Source organism: Giraffa tippelskirchi, chromosome 4 (genome assembly GCF_054371585.1).
Source record: "Giraffa tippelskirchi isolate mGirTip1 chromosome 4, T2T-mGirTip1v1.2.pri, whole genome shotgun sequence".
In the NCBI taxonomy this organism is placed as follows: domain Eukaryota; kingdom Metazoa; phylum Chordata; class Mammalia; order Artiodactyla; family Giraffidae; genus Giraffa; species Giraffa tippelskirchi.
In genome coordinates this window covers 163,335,168-163,358,558 of record NC_137278.1, presented here as the reverse complement: position 1 = coordinate 163,358,558, position 23,391 = coordinate 163,335,168, and the positions used below count along the sequence as shown (strand labels likewise).

The 23,391-nt window shown below is 37.0% G+C and overlaps 2 protein-coding genes across 9 annotated transcripts in view; one reads left to right on the top strand and one right to left on the bottom strand.

The window, feature by feature from the left end:
* The window catches only part of PARPBP (PARP1 binding protein), a 98,111-nt gene extending 97,751 nt beyond the window's left edge, over positions 1-360 (bottom strand). For all 6 annotated transcript variants that reach the window (XR_014083465.1, XR_014083464.1, XM_081595563.1 and 3 more), the window contains exon 1: positions 290-360. The gene's annotated coding sequence lies outside the window, so the exon portion shown is untranslated. The remainder of the gene's footprint in view (positions 1-289) is intronic.
* Positions 361-447: 87 nt separating this feature from the next.
* NUP37 (nucleoporin 37) overlaps positions 448-23,391 on the top strand; it is a 42,620-nt gene continuing 19,676 nt past the window's right edge. For 2 of the 3 annotated variants that reach the window (XR_014083466.1, XM_081595564.1), the window contains exons 1-5: positions 448-515; positions 2,037-2,252; positions 12,018-12,142; positions 14,405-14,477; positions 16,744-16,838. Coding sequence is in view for 2 of the 3 variants with exons in the window: in XM_081595564.1 (XP_081451690.1) it covers positions 2,097-2,252; positions 12,018-12,142; positions 14,405-14,477; positions 16,744-16,838 (449 nt within the window). In the remaining variant the exon portion in view is untranslated. Of the gene's footprint in view, positions 516-2,036; positions 2,257-12,017; positions 12,143-14,404; positions 14,478-16,743; positions 16,839-23,391 lie in introns of all 3 variants that reach the window. The other variant, XM_081595565.1, reaches the window with a different exon arrangement.

Genomic DNA, 23,391 nt, shown 5'->3' with positions numbered 1-23,391 from the left:
GCCAAAGTTGAGTCTACCTAAGCCTGGTTTCCTGCCTAACTAACTAATCTAAGTAGGGCTCTGTGGACCTTATTCTTCCAGTCAGCAGATAATCCCTCAAACACCTTCCAGCTCCTTCAATGAAACATAAGAACTCTGCTGAACACCCCCAGACCAAAACCAGGCCCCGGAGCAAAAACACTGCACAAATATTACTCTAGGCAACCACATGGCGCTCTGCTGTTACCGAAAAACCCTCACAAGTCGCAGCTTAAAGCATGCAGACGGACGAGGAAAAGGTGACACTCACCTGGCTCGGGGAGAACCCAAGAGGGGCAAACTCCCTTGAGGAAAGCTCCAGCCGGCTGCACAAAGACGACTGTTCGAGAGATTGCGGGTTTACATTTTAAATCTCGCGGGAGGGCCCGGGAGCCAATCGTAGCTCCCGCCCTCTGACCCGGAAGCAGAGCCGGCGCGCGCCGCAGCAGCCCAAGGTGAACACCAGCTCGGCTCTAGCCGCTTCCAGGCTCTCTCCGGTGCGTATCGCGCGTGAGCCCAAGGGGCATCCCTGCTCGGCTGCCGGCCGCCACGCGCCTCCACTCTATCCCTGGGAGTTCCTCCTCTCCTCGGGCCGTTCCCCACCCCTCTTCCTTTCTTCCTCGGGCTCGGGGAGGTAGTGGCGGGGTCTCGCGGGGTTTGCCTGGCTCTGGAAGAGGTGTCAGGGCAATGCGGGGACTTCTCTTGTTCCCTCCCTCCCCTGTTTTCGCAATTATAGAGGGGCAAGTCCAGCCTGCTTTGTACAGTGATGCCCTGAGACTGTAATTAGACTGGACACTGCTTTAACGAGCAGTTAGAAACCGAGTTTCCTGATCTGGAATCTTTTGGACTTCCCACACCGCTGCCTTACCTGTTGGTCACTTTTTACAACTGTTTAGTCCCAGATGCCCACTCTTAAGGTTACTAGGTTATAGACTTCCCGCCGGAGAAGGCAATGGCACCGCACTCCAGCACTCTTGCCTGGAAAATCCCGTGGACGGAGGAGCCTGGTAGGCTGCAGTCCATGGGGTCGCTAGGAGTCGGACACGACTGAGCGACTTCACTTTCACTTTTCACTTTCATGCACTGGAGAAGGAAATGGCAGCCCACTCCAGTGTTCTTGCCTGGAGAATCCCAGGGACAGTGGAGCCTGGTGGGCTGCCGTCTATGGGGTCGCACAGAGTCGGCCACGACTGAAGCGACTTAGCAGCCGCAGCAGCAGCAGACTTCCCGAGGTGGAACTGACGGTTTCGTAGTATATACTCATCAGATATTTGATGTGTTTGCTATCAAGCCCAGCTGTTTTCAGGACAACTCCTACTGTCCCATTAAAAACAAAAGCAAACAAAAAAAGTGACCTCTTCAAAATCTGTAAGTCTCATCTGGGAATGCTACTTTCAGAATGCACACCAGGCCATGAAACGTTAGCTGAAGTTTTGTGCCTGGTTTTATGAATACTATTTTGTATCCCATTTTGGCATTCCTTCCTCCAGATTGTATATTTTGTATCTGCTTATATTATAGTACTGTTCACACTGAATCATAAATAACCCTGGATTGTGAGCTCCTTCAAAACAGGCTTTTCTGATTCTCTTTCTTGTACTGGTGTCCAACACTTAGGAAAGCCTCACATTCTGGCTCCTCTTATGAGATTGGCAAGCTAGTTAACCATCTGAAGTCTCCATTTCTTCATCTGTAAAAAGGGGACCATAGTTAGTACCTCCCTCTTAGGTTTGTGCAAGTATTAAGGATGGTAATGTTAGTAAAATACTTAATGGTGGCGCTTGCAGGTAGAGCTCCATAATATTAATGATTATTAATTTTTTTATGAGTATATTTCCTAGTAGTGTAATTCCATCTTTAAGTACTCCCTGTCCTTTAAATAATCTAAACAGAATTTTGTAGTGACTTACTCTGTAAGTATCATTCATAAAGTAGTTGAATAATTTTTTTTTGAGCTGCCTGTCATCACATCCTAACATTTTGATGGTTTCTATCTGTTTCTGTGCTGTAATCCACAGTTCTGTGACCTTGTCCAACAGAAGGCTGTTTTTACAGCTGCACAAGTTTTGCCATACAAGATGAAGCAAGATGCCACAAGAAATGCTGCCTACACTGTGGATTGTGAAGATTATGTGCACGTGGTAGAATTCAATCCCTTTGAGAGTGGGGATTCAGGAAACCTAATTGCATATGGTGGCAATAATTTTGTGTTCATTGGCACCTGTACATTTCAGGTTAGTGTACAAAACTGCACTGAGTGACAGTGAAGATGTTTCACTGATGAGAAAACTTATACAAACTTTGGTAATTTTCACTAAACTTTGAAAGCATATGAACTTAAATGTAAAAAAAAAGTGAGGTGAAGAACTACTGAGAAAGACGTTCCTAGTAATATATGCCTAATATTTGTGCAAACACTGAATAAGTATTGAAAAGGAAGAATACCATTGACCCTTGAACAAACACAGATTTGAACTGCATAGTTCACTTATACATGGATTTTTTTTTTCAGTGGTAAATACTAGGATACTATAGAATCTGCAGTTAAGTGAATCTGCAGATGCCAAGGAACTGCCCACAAGGAGAAAAGTGAAAGTATTAGTCTCTCACTGGTGTCAGTCTTTGCCACACCATGGACTATAGCCTGCCAAGCTCCTCCTCTGTCCATGGAATTCTCCAGGCAAGAATACTGGAGTAGGTTGCCATTCCCTTCTCCAGAGGATCTTCCTGACCCAGGGATCAAACTGTATCTCTCACATTGTAGGCAGATTCTTTACTATCTGAGCCACCAGGGAGGCTTACTGCAAGTTACACCAGGATTTTCAACTGTGTGGAGAGTCATTGCCCAAACCCCCATTATTCAGGGGCAAGGCTATATACATATATAAGGCTCCTCTTATGCTTCATGATTAGAAATGGAATATTCTAGTAATTGAAGGTTATGATTAACTATTCATTGTTATGTACAGGGAAAATACCAATTAAATGAGATCTGATTAATTACTAAATCCAGCTTTTCTGTATTCCACTTTGACATAGAAAAAAAACAAGCTAGTAGTATTGAGAGCTTAAAAATGATCTTCCAGGAGATTTTATAGCTGTGATGATACCAGCTTTCCTAGTCACTCTCATGCCTTTTATATATCTTGAGTATACAGAGTGTGAGGTCTACTAATTGAACAGGCAATTCAGCATAGTCATTAAGACCGTGAATTCTGGAGCCAAAATGCCAGTTTTTGTTCCTGCCTGGCTTTATCTCTTAATAGCTAGGTGACCTTGAGCAGGTACTTAACCTCTCTTCTATAAAAATGAGACCAATTATACACTTGACTCTTGAATATTGTGGAGATAAGGGCTGCCAATGGATGCAGTCTACATCCAGGTGTAACTATAGTTCCCTGACTCCTCATCCATTGATTCAATCAACAGCAAATCATATATTCCTCTAGTAGGTATGTTTTGAAAAAAAATCTGCATATAAGTGGACACAGTTCAAAAATCATGGTTTTCAAGGGTCAACTGTACTTAACAGGGTTTTGTATGAATGTCATAAGTTAGCATGTACAGTTCCTACATACTATCTGACACATTTAATACATATGACTGTCATTGATTTGGTCAGGCACACTCAGGCACAGCCCCATATTTAATGGTGTGGCACACATCATGTTTTCTCACAGGAAAGCTAGTTCTATGTGTCAGAATTTGAACAATGGGAGGTCAACCCTCAGGAATCTCTGGTTGCTGCTGCTGCTGCTAAGTCGCTTCAGTCGGGTCAGATTCTGTGTGACCCCATAGACGGCAGCCCACAATCCTTTGTTTATCAGAGTGTTATTGATGGAACACTGTTTCCCAGGTTAAGGTTAATCAGTGAGGTAATTTGGCAGTGACCAATTTTCAAAGATTTTAAATAACTTTATCACCAAAGTGATATAATAAACATTGTAAATATTATTTCCTCTTTTACTGAGGAGGCAGTTCAGTATCTTACAGTACTTTAACATCATAAATGCAATTTGACATTTTACAGTGACATAAATGTATTAGGTTATACACAACTAGACTGCATGTATATTTATCCTAAAGAGAAAGTATGAATTAAAAGCTTCCGTTGGTTGGTGTCTGAGTAGAATATAGGAATTCTTACATTATCCCACATTGCCTCTTAGGGTTGGGGTAGGAATTTCTAGCTTTTAGGCTGAATATGACCCTCAGCCTGATCTCAGCTGGACCAGGTTAGGATCTCATCAGGCTTGGATCATAAAAAGTCATATAGTTAGGAGAAATAATACAACACACTCTTGAAAAAAACTGAAGGGAAACCATTTTTCTAATGCACACTACTAACCTACAAAAGAAAACAGCAGCCCCCTACAGATGAAATTGAATTTTGCTTCAATGCTTTTGAAATTAATAGCTAATTGTATTCAAAAGTACTGAAAAAATATGCTTTGCTTTATGTTCAGCTAAGAAATTCTGCAGGAGAAAGTCAAGAAGAGAGGAAAAAGAAGGCAAAGAAATGATGGTTAGCAGAGAGAAAAAAGGAGCAAAAGATGGAAAGTGACAAAATGAGGAGGAAAAAAGAGCTGAAATATTTGTATTGCTCTGTTACTGTTTGTGTTCATAGGCATTGTCCCTGTGGACCCTTAGACTGTGAGGCTGGCAATGTGGGTCTTAACTGCAATGCAAATAACCTAAGGAAAGAATTGGACTTTTATTAACTTATCAAGCAGTGAACACCAGTTATCTTCTGTGCCAGGTATTGAGGATGCAGTTAAACAACTGTCTCTGTCCTCATGGAGTTTCCATTCTACTTTAAAGAAATAAAAGGATTTATCTGACTAATAACTGAAAAAACAAACTCTATACCACATTTTTAAACCCCTGTTCTTTTCCTCCTGTGCTGCTATTCAGAGGTTAAAGCCATAGTTCAAACAGTTCTAGAGAAATGAGTTCCAGTAATTTGCCAGGGGAGATTCAGATTGCTTCTTCTGAAATTACTTTGTTAGCTAATTAAGCACTATTGAACATTGTTCCTAGTCTCTCGTGTTAGAACTTTCAAGTTCTGTAGCACTCAGTTTCTTATCTTGAGTAAAAAACTAGGAAAAACTGAACTGAAAGATTTCACATTTCTGTCAGAAAGGCAATCCTCACTCTAATAAGACTATTAGGGAAACACTGCTGATATAGTAAATTTGAATTTCCACAAAGCATTTTTCAGAATTTCATGATATTCCTTTGAATATGTTGGAAATTTGAGCCAAGTGATAGTACTATTGGTTGGTGTCATATATTTGTCAAATACTCATTAATTGCAGATCAGGTGCTGGGAACTAACCATACATATTTTAAAAAAACAAGGACCCTGCCCTCAAGGAGATGTTTAAATGTAATGCAATGCAATAAGATAACACTACAAAAGTAAAGAGTAGAGGGAGCGTGAAGGTTTCTAAATCTCTTTAAAGGGTCATCAATAATAAATTGCATACACCTGAAACTAATACAACATTGTAAATCTGCTGTAAATCAACTAGACTCTAATAAAATTTTTTTTAAAAAAATAATGAATTACAACCTCTACTGGAACTTGGATGAGAAAACTTGGACAGGCACATGAATTTATATAGAACATGAAGTCGAAAAGGCTACCTAATGCTTTGGGTGTCAGACTTCATTTAACAAATTTTTATTGAGCACCTGTTATATGCCAGACTCTGTGCTCAGAATCCAAATATTGTTTAATAGATCCAATCCAAAATTGGATTAAGCTGCCAAAGGAACTTAATTCAGTGCTGTCCAATAGAAATAGAATGTGAGCCACAAATATAAATTTAAATGTCGTAGTAACCACATTATAAAAAGGAAAAAGCAGGTGAAATTACTTTTAATAATGTATTTTTACCTAGCATATCCTATATATTTTATGTGTGTAATGAATATAAAAATTGTTAATGAGATCCTTACATATTCCTTTTATATACTAAGTCTATGAAATCTGGTGTGGATTTTGCACTTTATAAAGTGTACATCTTGGACCAGCCACATTTTTCCAGTGCTTAATAGCCCCATGGGGCTAATGGCCACCAGATTGGACACCACAGCTCTATGTCCTGTACTGTAAATTGACAGTAATATCTAGTGTTTACTTCAGTTCTTAGCAGTGTATTATGATTCAAAGGAGATAATGTATTTGAAGACAGATTTCAAAGTGGCATTAAAAAGTTTAAAACCGTTATGTGAAAAAGGGATTAGACTCGGAATGGTAACTTTTATGTCATCAATTCTATTTGAATGGAGTTGTTACTTACGGTGCTTTAGGACTAAGACTGAAACAGCTTCTTTGAGTGTGTTCACCTAGTGGAGATCAGTTAATGGCCAGACATTTGTTGTCACTGAGTTAAACTACCTCAGTGATGGTTCCAGAGAGCAGAATTTGGAGCAATGAATAGGATTTACATGGAAACAGATTTTGGTTTAATGTTAAAGAGAACTGTTCTAATAATTAGAGCTACCCCCAAATTGAATAAATTCCCTGCGAAAGTAGCTAGTTCTCTCTCACTTGGAAATGTTCAGAGAAGGATTATGTAAACTTTTTTTCAAATGTTCTACTAGAGATTTAAGCATTAGATGAAAGAAGGAGACTAAGGTAAACTTTACAGTCTCATCCAACTAAAATTCTGTATTTGGCCTTAAATGGGTGTGGTTGGAGGAACAGCCAATTTCAAACCCTTAGAATAGCCCTTTCATCAACCTGGCTTTACCCCAACCTCAAATATGCTGGAGACTTGTATAATGATGTGCATTATAGCAAGTTTTCCAAAGTGTCTTAATTTCCTGCTTATACAATACTGCCTACACCTCAAGCTAAGCCCAAAATAGCATTCATCTCTGCCTATACCACATGCACACACTCTGGCCTTTTAGTTGGCTCAGTGGTGGACATTGCTGCCAGGAAAAAAGGTTTCACTGGTGATACATAAAATGCAGACTGTATAGTCACTGGGATTTCTTTATCCCCATGACCACCCAATCACTCCATATGTACTTTAACAACAAATTATAGGACCTAATTGTCAATACTGTTGTTACATTAGCAAAAATAGTGTGTTTTGATGGTAAAAAGTTCATTTTTAAAGATTAATTTGTCAGTGTGGAAAAATAGATATAACCCAATCTATAAAGTCAGCTGTGATTAGGCTCCTAACCTTATCTTTAAGTTCCTTAGTGATTGCTGCCTTGCCATATCTAGCTGTTAACTATACAGTTATTATACAGACAAATTATGAAGTAATAAAATTTGAGTGTTTTTTTTATTGATAAATACATTTGTTTCCCTTTTTATGTTTTTATGGAAAAACTTTTTTCTGTTAAGTTCACCTGAAATGTAAAGTTACTTTCAAGGGGTATCTGAATTATGTAGAAAAAGGTATATGTAGTGTTTGTGAAATGATTGTGCTAGGATTCCAAAGGCTATCCTGGAAACATCAACACATCCACTAAGATTCCATTAAAGTACACATTGTAAAACTTTGGATTTAGATTCAGGATGAATGGAATTCTTAGAACAATCCTTCACATAACTTCTATCTATATAAACATATATATTGAATTAAATATCAAGTTTCACCTGAATTTTCCCCCAGATCCTATTTTATAATCTAAGAAGCTTTTATAAAGGATAACTATAGTCACTTAGGAGAAGGCAATGACAACCCACTCCAGTACTCTTGCCTGGAAAATCCCATGGACAGAAGAGCCTGGTAGGCTGCAGTCCATGGGGTCGCTAAGAGTCAGACACGACTAAGCATCTTCACTTTCACTTTTCACTTTCATGTATTGGAGAAGGAAATGGCAACCCACTCCAGTTGCCTGGAGAATCCCAGGGATGGGGAAGCCTGGTGGGCTGCCGTCTGTGGGGTCGCACAGAGTCAGACATGACTGAAGCCACTTAGCAGCAGCAGCAGCAGCATAGTCACTTAACACAGAAGATTCCTTGGGCAACTTTGTCATGAAAATTTTTGCTTTAGTCTCTAGATCTATGTAGGGTTTTGATTTAAATAACAAAAAGATGATTTATTTTTTAAATGACAATATTTTAAGCTTATATAGTGTGTTTTAAACTATATATTACTGATAAAAAGTATAAAGAATAATAATAGTAGATCCCTGTATACTTACTACCTAGATTCAGAAAGGGAACATTAGCAACTCTTTTGAAGCCCCCTGGGTTTTCTTTCCTTACCACCTTTTCTTCTCAGCCCTAGGATGTAACCATGTATGAAATTTCATTTTTCTTCTGTTGCCATGTGTTGGTGTTGCAAATCAATATATTGTTTTTCATGTTTTAAATTTTGTATCAGTGAAATTATTCTGTTTTATGTTCTTCTCTTCATTATTAAAGGGCTTCCCAAGTGGCCCAGTGGTAAAGAATCCACTTGCCAGTGCAGGAGACACAAGAGACACGGATTCAATCCTTGGGGCGGGAAGAGACCCTGGAGTAGGAAATGGCAACCCACTTGAGTATTCTTGCCTGGAAAATTCCGTGGACAGAGGAGCCTGGTGGGCTACAGTCCATGGGGTTGCGAAGAATCAGACACAACTGAGCACCACCACCATCAAATTAACAATTTATTTATTAGATTCTCCCTTGTCAAAGTTCATATATCTTCATTGTAGAATATACCACAATTAATCTATTCCTCTATTAGAAAGTATTTTACCATTGAAAATGTAGTATGCATATTCCTGTATCTTGCCAATATGCATATTCCTGTGCATATTCCATGTGTTTTGTTACCTTCTCCTTTCATCTTTTCCCTCCCTGACAGTTTGGAAGTTTACATGTTATTTCTCTTCTTTTAATGGATACCAAAGGTATTTAATATGCATCCTTAATTAGACAAAGCTAAAATTAATATCTTTACTTCATGAATAAAGCAAGAACCTTTGACACTTGAACTGTTATCACCCACTACAGACTTATATTATTATTATATTTTAGTTCTCTTACCATTTTTCTTTTCATTTTAACCCACAAATTCAGCATTGTTTTATGTGTCTAGTATTTGTTTAAATTAATCCACATGTTTGCCTTTGATTTTTCACTCACTGTTACTTACATCTCAGGTCTGCTTTCTGGGGTCATTTTTCTTTACCTTAAAGATATTCTTTTTTACAAGAAAAAACTTAAACTTCTTCTGTGGAATAGTAAATATTTTAAGCTTTGCCAGCCATTTAAGGTGTCTGTTGCAAATTATTATTTGTTTTTTACAACTCCTTAAAAATATAAAATGATTCTCAGCTTGCGGGCCATACCAAAGCAGACCATAGGCCAGATATGGCTCCCTGGTCATAGTTTGCCAGCCCCTGCTTTAGAAGATCCTTTAATGAGACTTTATTGATGCCAACCGTTGGTTTTGGTTTTTATGAAAATACCTTTAAAACAGCTTCATTCTTGAAACACTAGTTTGTTGTGGCTACAGTTCAACAGTTTTTCGTATCATTTTGAAGATATTTCACTGACTTCCTGCATTTGTTTCTGCTAAGAAGCTGATGGTTGTTCTAATTATTACTCTTTTATAGAACACCTATCTTTTCTTTCTGATTGCTGTTGCTAAGACCCTTATCTCACTCTTGCTCCTTCTCCCTCACTCTCCCCTTCTCACATATATGCACACACGTATGTGAGAGTTTGTGTGTTCTTAAGTTTTACTGGATAGTGTCTAGCTGCAGATTTCCTTTTAAGCTGCCTGGGATTTATTGGTTTTTCTGAATATACATATTGGTGCTTGTAATCAAGTATGAAGAATCCTTTGCCATTATCTCTTCAAATCTTGCCTCTTCCCCCATTCCCTCTACTGGTTTCTCCTACAACCTGAATTAGATATATGGTGGAACTGCTCACTGAGTCCCTCTTACCATCTCTTTTTGTCTTCTCTTAACTACATTCCGGATAAGTTTTTCAAATCTGTTTTCCAGCTCCTCTGAGCATTGTTTATTTTTTTCTCATGATAGTATTTTCATCTATACATTTTCGTTTAGTTCTTTAATACTTGTCTGGTCACTTTGGGTAATCTCATGTTGCTTAGTCATATTTTTTGATTCTCTCCTACATCCTCAAAAATGCATTTTTTTATCTGATTTTTTTAATGTCTCTAGGTTGATTGTTCTGTTTGTGTTTGTGGTATTTTGTTTCTATATTAGTAGTGCATGCATGTAAGATCATATTAGATTGAACTATATCTGTGAGAATTTTGAAACCTGGGTAGAGGAAGTTCATCCAAAAAGAATTTGCCTTTATCCACCAAGTGCTTGGGGCCACTAACAACATATGGACATTTTGAAATAAGTTTTCATTTTCTGGAGCACATAATTAATGTGAATTCAAGCCCCAAACTTATGTTACGGCCAGCCAATGGTTGAGATTTCTCACAAGTTACTTTTTCTTTTTCTTGGTCTTCAGCCATGGTACATATTTTGCATGGCACTTTTGATTTGGGGTTTTTGTTTTCCCTACTTCCACTGTAAAGGTCCTGGATCTATGCAAAGGTCCCTGATCTGCATCCCTCTGTGTAGGCACTAAGTTTTGTCTTCTGTCCCCGACAAACAAAAGTTATTAATTATTGGATTTGGGCAGATGTCCTTAAGATAGCTTTATGCCTCTGTGCTCAGTTGCTTCTCTGGATTTGGATTTTTGCATTATTTTTGTAACCAGAAAGCTTTTCAGGTTATTGTCCACATTGCCAGACAAAGATGACTTGACTTTTCAAAATTCATTCTTGTCTTGTCTTCCCATGAAAATAAACTGAAATCATTTTAGTAGTATTGAATCAAATAGATAAGCTGACTTTATTAAACATCTTACCCAGAATCAAATATCTAAAAAGACTGATCAGTAATTTGCACATCCACTATTCATAGCAATGATATAGATGAACAGCAGTTTGTTCAATCCCACACATGTATGAAAGTGAAAGTGTTAGTTGCTGAGTTGTGTCCCAACTAGTCCCATGTATAGTACTATGTGAAAATCATTGATACTCTTTATAATGACTTTGAGACATCATAAGGTACAAGGTATCTTATACATAATCAAAACTGTTCAGTATATATTTTTGATATTGTTATTTGATAATCCATGCCTGTTACTTCATTTACCTAGAACATTCTGATTCTTAGAGCACTCCATTTTCATTGTGTTTGCTGTGAAATAAATTTACTATTAGGAATAAAATGTCTCGAGATAAAGTATGAAAAGTATATTGTTTTTAGTTATCTTAGAGAGTTGTATTCTAACACGTAGACAGCTTTAGATGTTTTTGTTGTTCAATAAACTGGTTGAAAGAAAGTGAAAGTGAAGTCACTCAGTTGTATCTGGCTCTTTGTGACCCCATGGACTGTAGCCTACCATGCTTCTCCGTCCATGGGTTTTTCCAGGAAAGAGTACTGGAGTGAGTTGCCATTTCCTTCTCCAGGGGATCTTCCTGAGCCGGGGATTGAACCCATGTCTCCCACATTGCCGGCAGACACTTTACCCTCTGAGCCACCAGGGAAGCCCCAATTTTGCTCAGTCGTGTCCGACTCTTTGTGACCCCACAGACTATACAGTTCATGTAATTCTCCAGGCCAGAATACTGGAGTGGGTAGCCTTTCCCTTCTCCAGGGGATCTTCCCAACCCAGGGATCGAACACAGGTCTCCCTCATTGCAGGCAGATTCTTTACCAGCTGAGCCACCAGGGAAGCCCAGGAATACTGGAGTGTATAGCCTATCCCTTCTTTAGCGGATCTTCCCAACCCAGGAATCAAACCAGGGTATCCTGCGTTCCAGGTGGATTCTTTACCAACTGAGTTATCAGGGAAGCCCACCTTAATAGCTAATCTGCTTTTTGAACTTCTCGAATATTCATGGCCCCCTGATAAATCCTTCGTTATAATAAAATACACAGTTTTATATTGTTTGTTCTCATGACTTATTTAAACATTTACTGTGTATGCTTAGGAGGAAGAAGCAGATGTTGAAGGAATTCAGTATAAAACACTACGAACATTTCACCATGGAGTCAGAGTTGATGGCATAGCTTGGAGCCCAGAGACTAGACTTGATTCATTGCCTCCAGTAATCAAGTAAGTTGAAAATTATTAAATGCAGCATTTATTAATATCCTTTGTGTTAAGTGATCTGAAGCCTCTGATCATAGGGACATTTTTCCTCCATTTCCCCAACTCCAGGTATTAGGTGTTTTAATATTTGCTATTATTTCATAATTTAGGCTTATTGTCTAAATTTGTGACTTATATGCGAATGTAGCAGTGATGCCTTGAAGCATGTGTTTGAGCCTGACTACAAAGCTGTTCATGTGAGATTCCTATGAATCATAAATTCTTCACTGAATTTACCACTTATTGAAAGTGCAACTTTGTTAAAATAACTAAATTTGGTTGAGTCATTAATCAACCTTACTGCCCCATACATAGGCCAAGGTCAAATTTTCATAAAACTCTAGTTCTAATCCTGGGGCTTCAGTTTTGTTGAAAGCATTTGAAAAGAATGACTGCTTTTTGAGAAAAAAAATTAACATACTTGCTGAGGTCTTCTTCACAAAGGCAATGATATGTCAGGTTATTTAAGGTCTGTTACAAAACACTAACTTTATTTCCATAAATGTCAAATCTAAAATGTATGTCTTCTTTTAGTAAACAGTAACAATCATAATTTAGCTCTTACTGAGCTAACCTAATTTTTTTAAATTAAGGGATAATTTATATACAGTGAACTCAACTCTTAAAGGTATAGTTTGATCAGTGTTGACAAATACATGTACTTTTATAACCTAGATGCTGGTAATACATAGCATTTCTGTGACCCCAAAAAGATTCTTTGTGCTCCTTCTGGTTAATCCCTGTACCCCATCCCCTGCCTAAGCAACTATTGATCCAATTTCTGTTATCAGAAATTAGTTTTGCCTAATTGATCTATTTCTTCCAATGACTCTTAATTAATCATTGAAAAGGCATGGTACCAGAGATTTACCAACATATCTGGATCTCTAGATTAGGAGACTTGCTTTAACTTAAGCTTTATTTAAATTAAATAAACTAAATGTTTTAGGTGAGGAAAAAATATAAGCTTTTATGCAGTCAAAACTTGTGAAATTTAGATCCATATGATACTCATTTACCTAAAGACAATTGGAAGTAAGCTTTATTTTTCAATACAGGCATACAAAGGCTTCCCAGCTGGCTCAGTGGTAAAGAATCCACCTGCCAATGCAGGAGACATGGGTTTGATACCTAGAGGGAAGATCTCCTGGAGGAGGAAATGGCAACTGCTCCAGTGGAAATGGCAACCCCCTCCAGTATTCTTGCCTCAGGAATCTTGTGGACAGAGGAGGCTGGTGGGCTGCTGTCCATAGGTTCGCGTAGAGCAGACACGACTGAAGCGACTTAGCATACATGCGTGTGTTGGAAAAGGAAATGGCAACCCACTCCAGTATTCTTGCCTGGAGAATCCCAGGGATGGAAGAGCCTGGTGGGCTGCCATCTGTGGGGTTGCACAGAGTCGGACACAACTGAAGCGACTTAGCAGCAGCAGCAGTATTCTTGCCTGAAAAATCCCATGGACAGAGCTGCCTGGCAGGCTATAATCCATGGGGTCGCAGAGAGTCGGACAAGACTGAGAGACTGAGCCATATGCGTGCATACAGATATATAATTTCTTTCTTCCTCAGCCATAATCTGACATGCTGAGAATCTAAAAATTTTAGGATTAAAGGCAAACTAATTAGGAAATAGTTGTTTATTGCTTAGAGTTTGTTTTGTAATATACATTGATGTACATCTAAACAATAACCTTAAATAATAGGGTCAGTATGATAATACTCCAACTTTTAGTAATAAATACACCAGCTTTTATAGGTATAAAAAGATTATTATCTTTCATCTAATTTAGTGAATTTAATGTATCTTAAAGTAAGAAGGCTTATAGATAAGTGAAGGAGGCAAAGACTAAGATAGATGTATAACTATATTTTTAGACCTTATATTGACCTAGCTAAAAGAAGATACATTTTGAACCCATCATTTTAAACCTTTAAGAAAAAGTGAAATGTTAAATTCGTGTGGTGATTTATAATAAAATTCTATGCTTTTATAATTAAAGAGACAAATCCAATATACTAATATTTTTATGTTTTCCCAAAAAAATTTGTGTCCCCTACTTTCAGCCATAGTTGTATAACAGATTTTACAATGGAGCCATAGCATCTCCCTTCTGCCCAAACACAAGCGTGATTATCAGTTATGAAAATAGCTTTGATGGTTAAAGGTGGCAAGAACTTTCATTTGCATAGACTAAAAATGGCCTTATTTTTGTTTTCTTACTTCCAGATTTTGTACTTCTGCTGCTGATATGAAAATTAGATTATTTACTTCAGATCTTCAAGATAAAAATGAATACAAGGTATGTTGACAAGTTTAATTTGTAAATCTATTTTAAAACATTTATTATTTTTGCTTTTTTAATTGAACTTATCCCAATTTAAAATGACTTCATGGTTATCTTTGAAATATGTAGTTTAGAATCTCATTTACTCTATTTTAGGCTATAGTAAGGAACTAGGATCATAGTAAGGACTGTGAATTAGAAACCTGATATCACTTATTAAAATAGTAGGCAAGCACAGAAATGAGAGGGAATTAGAAACTTGGTGTAATAGACATGAACACACATAGAGTAAGAGGTGAACTTCAAGGGAACAAGCTCAGTACAACGCAGTGCAAGGCAGGACTACAAAGTGGTTAAAAGCACAGACACAGGAGCCAGAACATCTGGTTTGAAGCCCAGCTGTGCCACCTTAGTAACAGTATGACTTTGGTCAAATTCCCAATCTCTTGCTCTCATTTCCTTACCTGTAAAATGGGAATGATCATAGCATCTGCCTCATGGGATTATGAGCATTGGCTGAGCTAATTCATATAAAACACTTAGAACAGTGCTTTTTACATAGTAAGCCCTGTATGTGAGTTTTCTATTGGTATAAATAACCCTGTAAGATAAGGTAGGCAGAGACAGACAAATACCATATGATTGCACTTATATGAGGAGCTCTTCTTAAAGCTGAACTCATAGAGACAGAAAATAGAATGATGGTTGTCAGGGACTGGAGGGTGTAGGAAATGGGGAGATGATGATGGAAGGGTACAGACCTCCAGTTTTAAGAGGAGTAAGTTCTGGGGGGTCTACTGTACATCGTGATGAGTATAGTTAACAATACTGTATTATATTTTGCAAGTTGCTAAAAGACTAGATCTTAAATGTTCTCACCACAAAACAAAAATGATAATTTTGTGAGGTGATAGAAGTATTAACTAACTCTATCATGGTAGTCATTTCACTAACCCTGTTACAGTAATCATTTCACAATGTATGTGTGTATCATCATGTACTAATCATCATGTTATACACCTTAAACTTACATAGTGTTATATATCTCAATAAAGTGAGGAGAAATTCATTAAATACCTCTCAGTTTGGATTGAAATTGAATCATGTTTTTTTTATAAGAACAGTATTGCCTTCCTGACTTTCTAGTAAATAAAACCTATGAATAATATTATAAAACAAAGGTAAACCATAAACCTAATCATTTAGAAAACAGTGAAGGTTATGCTCTAAGCTATATACAATTTTACCATAATAAACACACTGTATATATTAGTTTATTTAAAGCTATATCAGTGAACATCTGAGTGTACAGTGACACATAGAATTTTGACCCATCAAAAGTCAATAGTTATTAACTATTATTGCCAGTTAAAAAAGACATTAAATAGTTGATGTGATGTGGCTGATAGAAACTGTGACATAAGCTCTGAAGAAGGACCTGGACTTGTTAAACTTACACCAGAATGTTTGATGAAATCCTTTTTTTCTCCCTCATTTCCAAATAGTAAGCAGTACCAAATAGAATTACTTTATTAGTCTTAGAACTGAGATCAAATTCAAGTGTTTGGAAGGTAAGTAGGAAGCAAAAACAATATCCATTAAATTATTTAAATATCTGATATCTGACAGGCCTGTTCAGGATTTCAGTTATAAAGATTTAGACTAATTGGACCTTAACCTGCATGCATAGTCCTCTAACTTACAACTTCCCATTTGCTCCTTCTGTGGCCAAAAGAGGATTTCTGGGTTATTGTGATAATGAGCTTATAATTCTAGCTGTCTCCAGTGCTGGCAGTCACATTGAGCAAATGAATAAAGACAGTAGAAGGTGAAGTCCCTGCTCTGTGTTTATTAGGTAGCAGCCAGTGTATAGAGCAGCAGGTATGAGACAGAAAATCAAAAGGGGACTCTTATTTCAGGACTCCTAGAAAGTTCTCCTAGCTTTAACTTTTGTATAAGCTTTATGTAATAAGTGAGAAATGAGGTGATATGAGGACAGGTACAGTTAAAAAAATAAAAACAAAGTGTGTGTGTTTTTGTAAGAAATGCATACTAGAAAAGAAAGATCAAGCTAATAACAGTGTGTTGAATGATCAGCTTCTTTCCAAGATAAACCTTCCAAAAAAGTGGGTGTATAAATCATGCTTTAAAAATAGCAGATTGCTTAAGAAGTATTTATAGAAAAGAGAAGCATGCAGTGAAAGCAGTGAAGTAAAAATATTAGGTCGGAATATTGTAGATTATTTTCTTGTGTTCTTACTAACTTTTCCCCTGATGTCAGGTTTTAGAGGGCCATTCAGATTTCATTAATGGTTTGGTATTTGATCCCAAAGAAGGCCAAGAAATTGCAAGTGTGAGTGATGATCATACGTGCAGGTATGTTGCTTACATTACAACAAAATTTTTGAATTTTCATCTTATGTTAATGAGAATTACATTTTAAAAATTAAAGAAAATGTAAATTTCTACATGTATCCCACAAAATGTTATAAAAGAAGCATACTTTCTTTAAAGTGTAAGTATGGCACCAACAGGAGTTTGAAAACCAGTAAGTTGAATTCTCATCTCAGTTAATGGAAAATTCCCTAACTAGTTCTTGGGTGCCTCTCTCTCTCTTATTTTAGGTTTGCGTGTTTATGAAATCTAAGTATATATCAGGTCAAACATTGAACAGGATCAGTAGGATAATAAAAGGCATTTGCCATTCTGTGAAGTTATTTCACAGATTCTATCTCGTAAGTTAATGTTTAATAATGAACTGAGAATTTCATTTGCTAAAGCAGGACTCATGGGGAATTTAGTGTTTTGACAAATTCGAAAGTCTCTGTCTAAAGTTTTTCTGTAGATACTCAATACAGTACATTTCAATATTATATTCTTCCACCTTACCACCCCCACCCCCACCTAGATTGAACAGATGAGGTAGCTATAACATTTTACTAGTGCCTAAAGCTGGAGAATATCACAAGTAAAGAACAAGATGAAGACCAAGTGTAGGAGGTGGAATAAGCTAAGGAATCAGAAGTAAAGCAGTCATTAGAGGAATGCCAGTTGCCTCGTTTGCTTTAACAGTGCTGTGAGTAAACTGAACCACACACACACAAAAAGAAAACAAAAACCACTGCTTTGCTATTTTGCATAGTTTTAATGTTTGATAGAGCTATGACAAAATTGCTAGTATTTATAAATACTTATACAAATATAAAATTACTAAGTATGTGTCCTTTCACATTGGAAGTAAAGCCACTAGCTTCTTTTTAAATTTTAATCTTCTCAGTAGCTCCTTTTAAAGTTATAGAATCATAGGCCATTATTTTTTATGTACTGCCTGTTAAAATTTTCATGTCAGAGACATGAAAGATTTACATGGCATTAAGATAGTAGAGTCCCAAGTGTTAAAAAACCAAGTTTGTATAGAGACAGAAGAGTTAGTGGGACCATTTTTTAATGTGAAACTTAAATTAGATCACTCGAAAGAAATAATGACATTTTAGTTCTCTAACACATGGAGTTTCCTGATCACAAGCATTTGGAATAATGAAATCTTTGAAGGGGGAAAATGAGTGTCTTTGCAAGCCAAGGAATATCCTGTGAATAGTGAACACCAGCCAGAGACCTGAGATTACATTCAGAGGTCTGTGATTTTTTTTTTCTTGTAGGAGACTTTGGGATTTTTATAGAATAGTAAAATTGTCCTAAAATTTGGACGACTAGCAGAGGGCTGCCACCTTTTTATTTTGTCAAGTGATAAGAATTTTTTAAAAGTCTACTGCCTTCTATTATTATCATTTTATTTAAAAAAAATCACTATTACTCTAAATAGGAGAAAGGACTTAACTTCACAATGAGTCCTTTAATTTAAATCAATTTAACTTAAAATTTATTATGTTGCTCCTAATTGTCTTACTTTGCTAGCCTGTGGTTGGTGGTGTTACTGTTCAGTAAATAGTTACTCTCCCTTCCATGCTCCTGTGGACAGAGAATTCATTTGCTCTGTTGACCTTAGCCATGTGACTTGTTGAAGCCACTGTAATGTTAGCAGATATGACTCAAGCAGACACTTTAAATGTTTTACCTGGTTTGTCTTCACCTGCTGTCCTTTGTCTTCTTCTGTAAGATGAACATGTCCTAGATAGCTACTGGCCCCAGAGTGAGAGATACATTAAGCAGAGATGGACCCATCTGGCATTATGAAATAGAGCTTCCCCAGACCCATAAGCAAGAAATACATGCCTATTTTTATAAGTCTGAGATACTTAAGGTTGATAATATCATTGCAGCAGTGGCTGGGGAGCTAAATTTAGTATTTAGTAGCTTAATTTGCCAACCAGAGGGACAATTCTGATTGGCTTTCAAAGTCAAACCTCTTGGACTAAAAGCTAAACAATACAGATAAGATCTTTAAAAGAAACAAAAGATGTAGCTAAATCAAGAAGTTGAAGAAAGAGTAGTAACATACACTCTCAAAGTAACAAAGAAAGTAGGAATTCTGAGGGGATGAATTACAATAGGAAGATGTTTCAGTACAACTGTCTTCATTAACTCCAAGTACACAATTGCCAGGTTACAAATAAAAGACACCAGCCAAATGGCAGCTCTGCAATTTGGGCAGAAGAAATAGCCATATATATCCCAGGAATCATTCCTATCATTGTACTAAAGTGATGTCTACTGGACTCTGGATCTGTGTATGTTGGTTATAAAGGTACCTTAGTGAAATCCTTATCCAATCGTATTCAAAACCTGTGCCATCTTGGATTTAGTATTGTATGCAGGTGGTACCATGCTTTTAAAGAACATACTAAATAGAATAACTAGTTCAATAAAGAGGTAGAGGATTTTAACATTTTAAACCAGCTGTACGTAACAGACTTATATAAAACAGCCATACACTCCCAACATCAGCCAAATATACATTCTTCTCAAGTGCACCTGGAACATACTAAAATAAACCATATATCAGTCCTCAAAGCTAGTTTTTTAATCACACAAAGTATCTTCTTTAATCACAGTGTAATGAACTAAAAGTCTTTTAACAGAAGGAAAAGCTACAAGTACATGGAAAGTAAACAACACACTCTTAATTAAACAGCCAATAGGTCAAAAAGGAAATCACAAAGGAAATTAAATTTCACTTTGAGATGAGTGAAGATGAAAACATAACATCCAGAATTTATAGGATGCAGTAAAAGCAGTGCTCAGAGGGAAATTTATAGCTGTGAACACTTACATTAAAAAGAAGAACTCAAATTAATAGCCTAAATTGATACCTTAAGAAGCTTAAAAAGAAGAAACCCAAAACTAACAGAAGTAAGGAAATAATAAAGATTAGAACAAAGATTAACAAAATAGGGAATGGAAAATAAAAGAATCAATGACATCAAAAGAGGTTCTTTGGCTTTTCCGGTAAGCGGCCTGAGGTGACCCCTAAAAATGGTGCGCTATTCACGCAACCCAGAAAACCCCACAAAATCATGCAAATCAAGAGATTCAAATCTTCGTGTTCACTTTAAGAACACTCATGAAACTGCCCAGGCCGTAAAGGGTATGCATATCCGAAAAGCCACCAAGTATCTGAAGGATGTCACTTGAAAGAAGCAATGTGTGCCATTCCATCGTTAAAACGGGGGAGTTGGTAGGTGTGCACGGGCCAAACAGTGGGGCTGGACGCAGGGTCAATGGCCCAAAAAGAGTGCTGAATTTTTACTACACATGCTCAAAAATGCAGAGAGTAATGCTGAACTTAAGGGCTTAGATGTAGATTCTCTGGTCATTGAGCACATCCAAGTGAACAAAGCCCCCAAGATGTGGCGCAGGACTTACAGAGCTCACGGTCGGATCAACCCCTACATGAGCTCTCCCTGTCACATCGAGATGCTCCTTACTGAAAAAGAACAGATTGTTCCTAAGCCAGAAGAGGAGTTTGCACAGAAGAAAAAGATATCCCAGAAGAAACTGAAGAAACAAAAACTTATGGCCTGGGAATAAATGCCGCAAAAAATAAACACAAATAAAAGTAAAAAAAAAAAAAAGGAAAAAAGAGGTTCTTTGAAAAGATATAACAAAATTAGCAAACCTTTAGCTAGACAAAGAGAGAATACTAAAAGTGGTAAAAATCGGAAAAAGTAGGAACATTACTACTAACCTTACAGAAATAAAAAGGATTATAAAAGAATACTATGAATAGTTATATGCCAACAAATTAGATAACCTAGGTGTCATGGACAAATTCTTAGAAACACAAAACTGCCAAAACTCAAGGGAAAAAAAAAAATAGAAACTCTGAATAGACCTATAAAAAATAAACTGAATCAATAATTAAAAATTTCTCAACTAAGAAAGCCCAGGACAAGATTCTTCACTGGTAAATTCTGCCAAACATTTAAGGAAGAATTAACACCTGTCTCTCAAATGCTTACAAAAAGTAGAATAGGAGGAAACACTTTCTGACTCATTCTGTGAGGCCATCATTATCCTGATAACCAAAGCCAGACAAAGACTTCACAAAAAAAGAAAACTGCACACCAGTATTCCTTACAAATATAGATGCAAAATCCTCAATAATATCCGGGGCTTCCCTAGTGGCTCAGAGGGTAAAGCATCTGCTTGCAATGCAGGAGACCTGGGTTCGATCCCTGGATCAGGAAGACCCCCTGGAGAAGGAAATGGCAACCCACTCCAGTATTCTTGCCTGGAAAATCCCATGGACAGAGAAGCCTGGTAGGCTACAGCCCATAGGGTGGCAAAGAGTCAGATACGACTGAGCGACTTCACTTTCTTTCTTTCAATAATATCCAGCTAAACCTAGAAAACTCTTAGAAGAAGAAAACACAGACAAATCTTTAGGGTCTTGGATTTGATAATGGTTTCTTAAATATGACACAAAAAAACACATCTATTAAAATAAATAAATTGGGCTTTGTCAGAATTTATAACTTTTGAATACCAGAGGACCCTATCAAGGGAGTGAAAAGATATTCCACTGAATGGGAGAATGTATTTGCAAATTATATATCTGATAACAGTGTCATCCAAGATATACAAGAAATGCTTCTAATTCAATTATAAAGAGACAAACAACCCAATTAAAAATATATATATGCAAAATACATGAATAGACGATTCTCCTGAGAAGACATACAAATTGCTGACAAGCACATGAAAAGATGCTGAATGTCATTAGGGAACTGAAAATCAAAATAAAGTACCACTGAGCACTAAGATAACTATAAACACAAAGAATAAAAAACTGTTGACAAGAATGTGAAGAAACTGAAACCCTCATACTTTGCTGGTACGAATGTAAAATGGTGTAGCCATCATGGAATAGAGTTTGGCAGTTCCTCAAAATGTTAAACATATAACCCAGCACTTCCAATCCTTGGTATAGCCCCAAAAGAATTAAAAACAGGTGTTCATTCAAATGAAAACTTACAAAGGAATGTTCCTAGCAGCACTATTCACAATAGCTAAAAGGTGGAGGCAACCCAGATGTCCATCAGTAAATGAATGGACAAATAAATGTATATCCATACATGGGCTTCCCTGGTGGCCCAGATGGTAAAGAATCTGCCTGTAAAGCAAGAGACTTGGGTTCGATCCCTTGGGTTGGGAAGATCCCCTAGAGGAGAGTATGGCAACCCACTCCGATAGTCTTGTCTAGAGAATCCCCATGGACAGAGGAGCCTGGCAGGCCACAGTCCATGGGGTCACAAAGAGTTGGACATGACTGAGTGACTAAGCACAGATATCCACACATTGAAATACTATTCACCTGTAAACAAGAATGAATATAGATACATGCTACACCATAGATGAAACTTGAAAATACTATGTTAAGTGAAAGTAGCCAGAGATAAAATATTCTGTGTTTCCATTAGGTAAATTCTCTAAAAGAAGCAGATCAATAGACAAAACAGATAAGTGGTTGCCAGAAAGTTGGAGGACCAGACCCAGCAGTGACTTCTTAATGGGTACAGTGTTTCCTTTTGGGATTATGAAAATGTTCTAGAACTAGATAGTGGTGGTGGTTGCACAACATTGTGAGTGTGCTAAGTGCTCCTGAACTGTACACTTTAAAACGATTTAAATGGTGAATAAAATTTTTTAAATACTAAGCTTCATTATGTAATCCTAAAATATGAAACAGTGCTACAAGATGGATTCTTAATGTTTTGTACTATAAAGAGCAGAAGGAATCTTTCTCTCTAACTCTGCAACTCAAAAAAAAATTCTTTTAAATACACTGTTGATCTATGCATATCTTCAGATGTTTGACTTTGACATTTTCAAGGAGACACACTATTATAATCAGCTAAGAGATTTGTGGCCTTAGGGACACCATTTCAAAACACTATCCCTTCAAGAGGTTCATAAAACTTACACATTTTATTGATAATTCCCAAATTCTGAATCAGAATGAAGATAGTTTCACTTGTACTAATGTCTCAGTCTATCCATTGAAAGTTGTCACTTGTTTGTCTCTTGATACAGAGAATGAATGTATAGAGAATAAATTAATATGTAGACTAGTTTATCCAGACAGCAAATGTCAAGTATCTACTATGTGCTAGGCACTGTGCTAGGTTCTTGGCAATCACCGATATATTTTTAAACCTGTGAATAATCATTTCAGAACCATTTTAAGCTTCTCTAAGACTCACACAGGTATTTTATTTCCTGTAAATAAATTATAATAAAAATAATGTTACTAAATATTTTATGGAGTACTTTTCTGCATACTAGCCAACACTGAGTGCCTTACCTATGTAAGTTTATTTAATTTTTACAACACGTCTGAGATAGGTTCTATTTTTACCCTCCTTTTATGAGATGAGGATACGAGGCATAGAGAGGCTAATAATTTGTGGAAAGTGACATAGCTGTTAAGGAGAGGAACTTGAATATCAGGCAGTCTTGCTCTAGTACC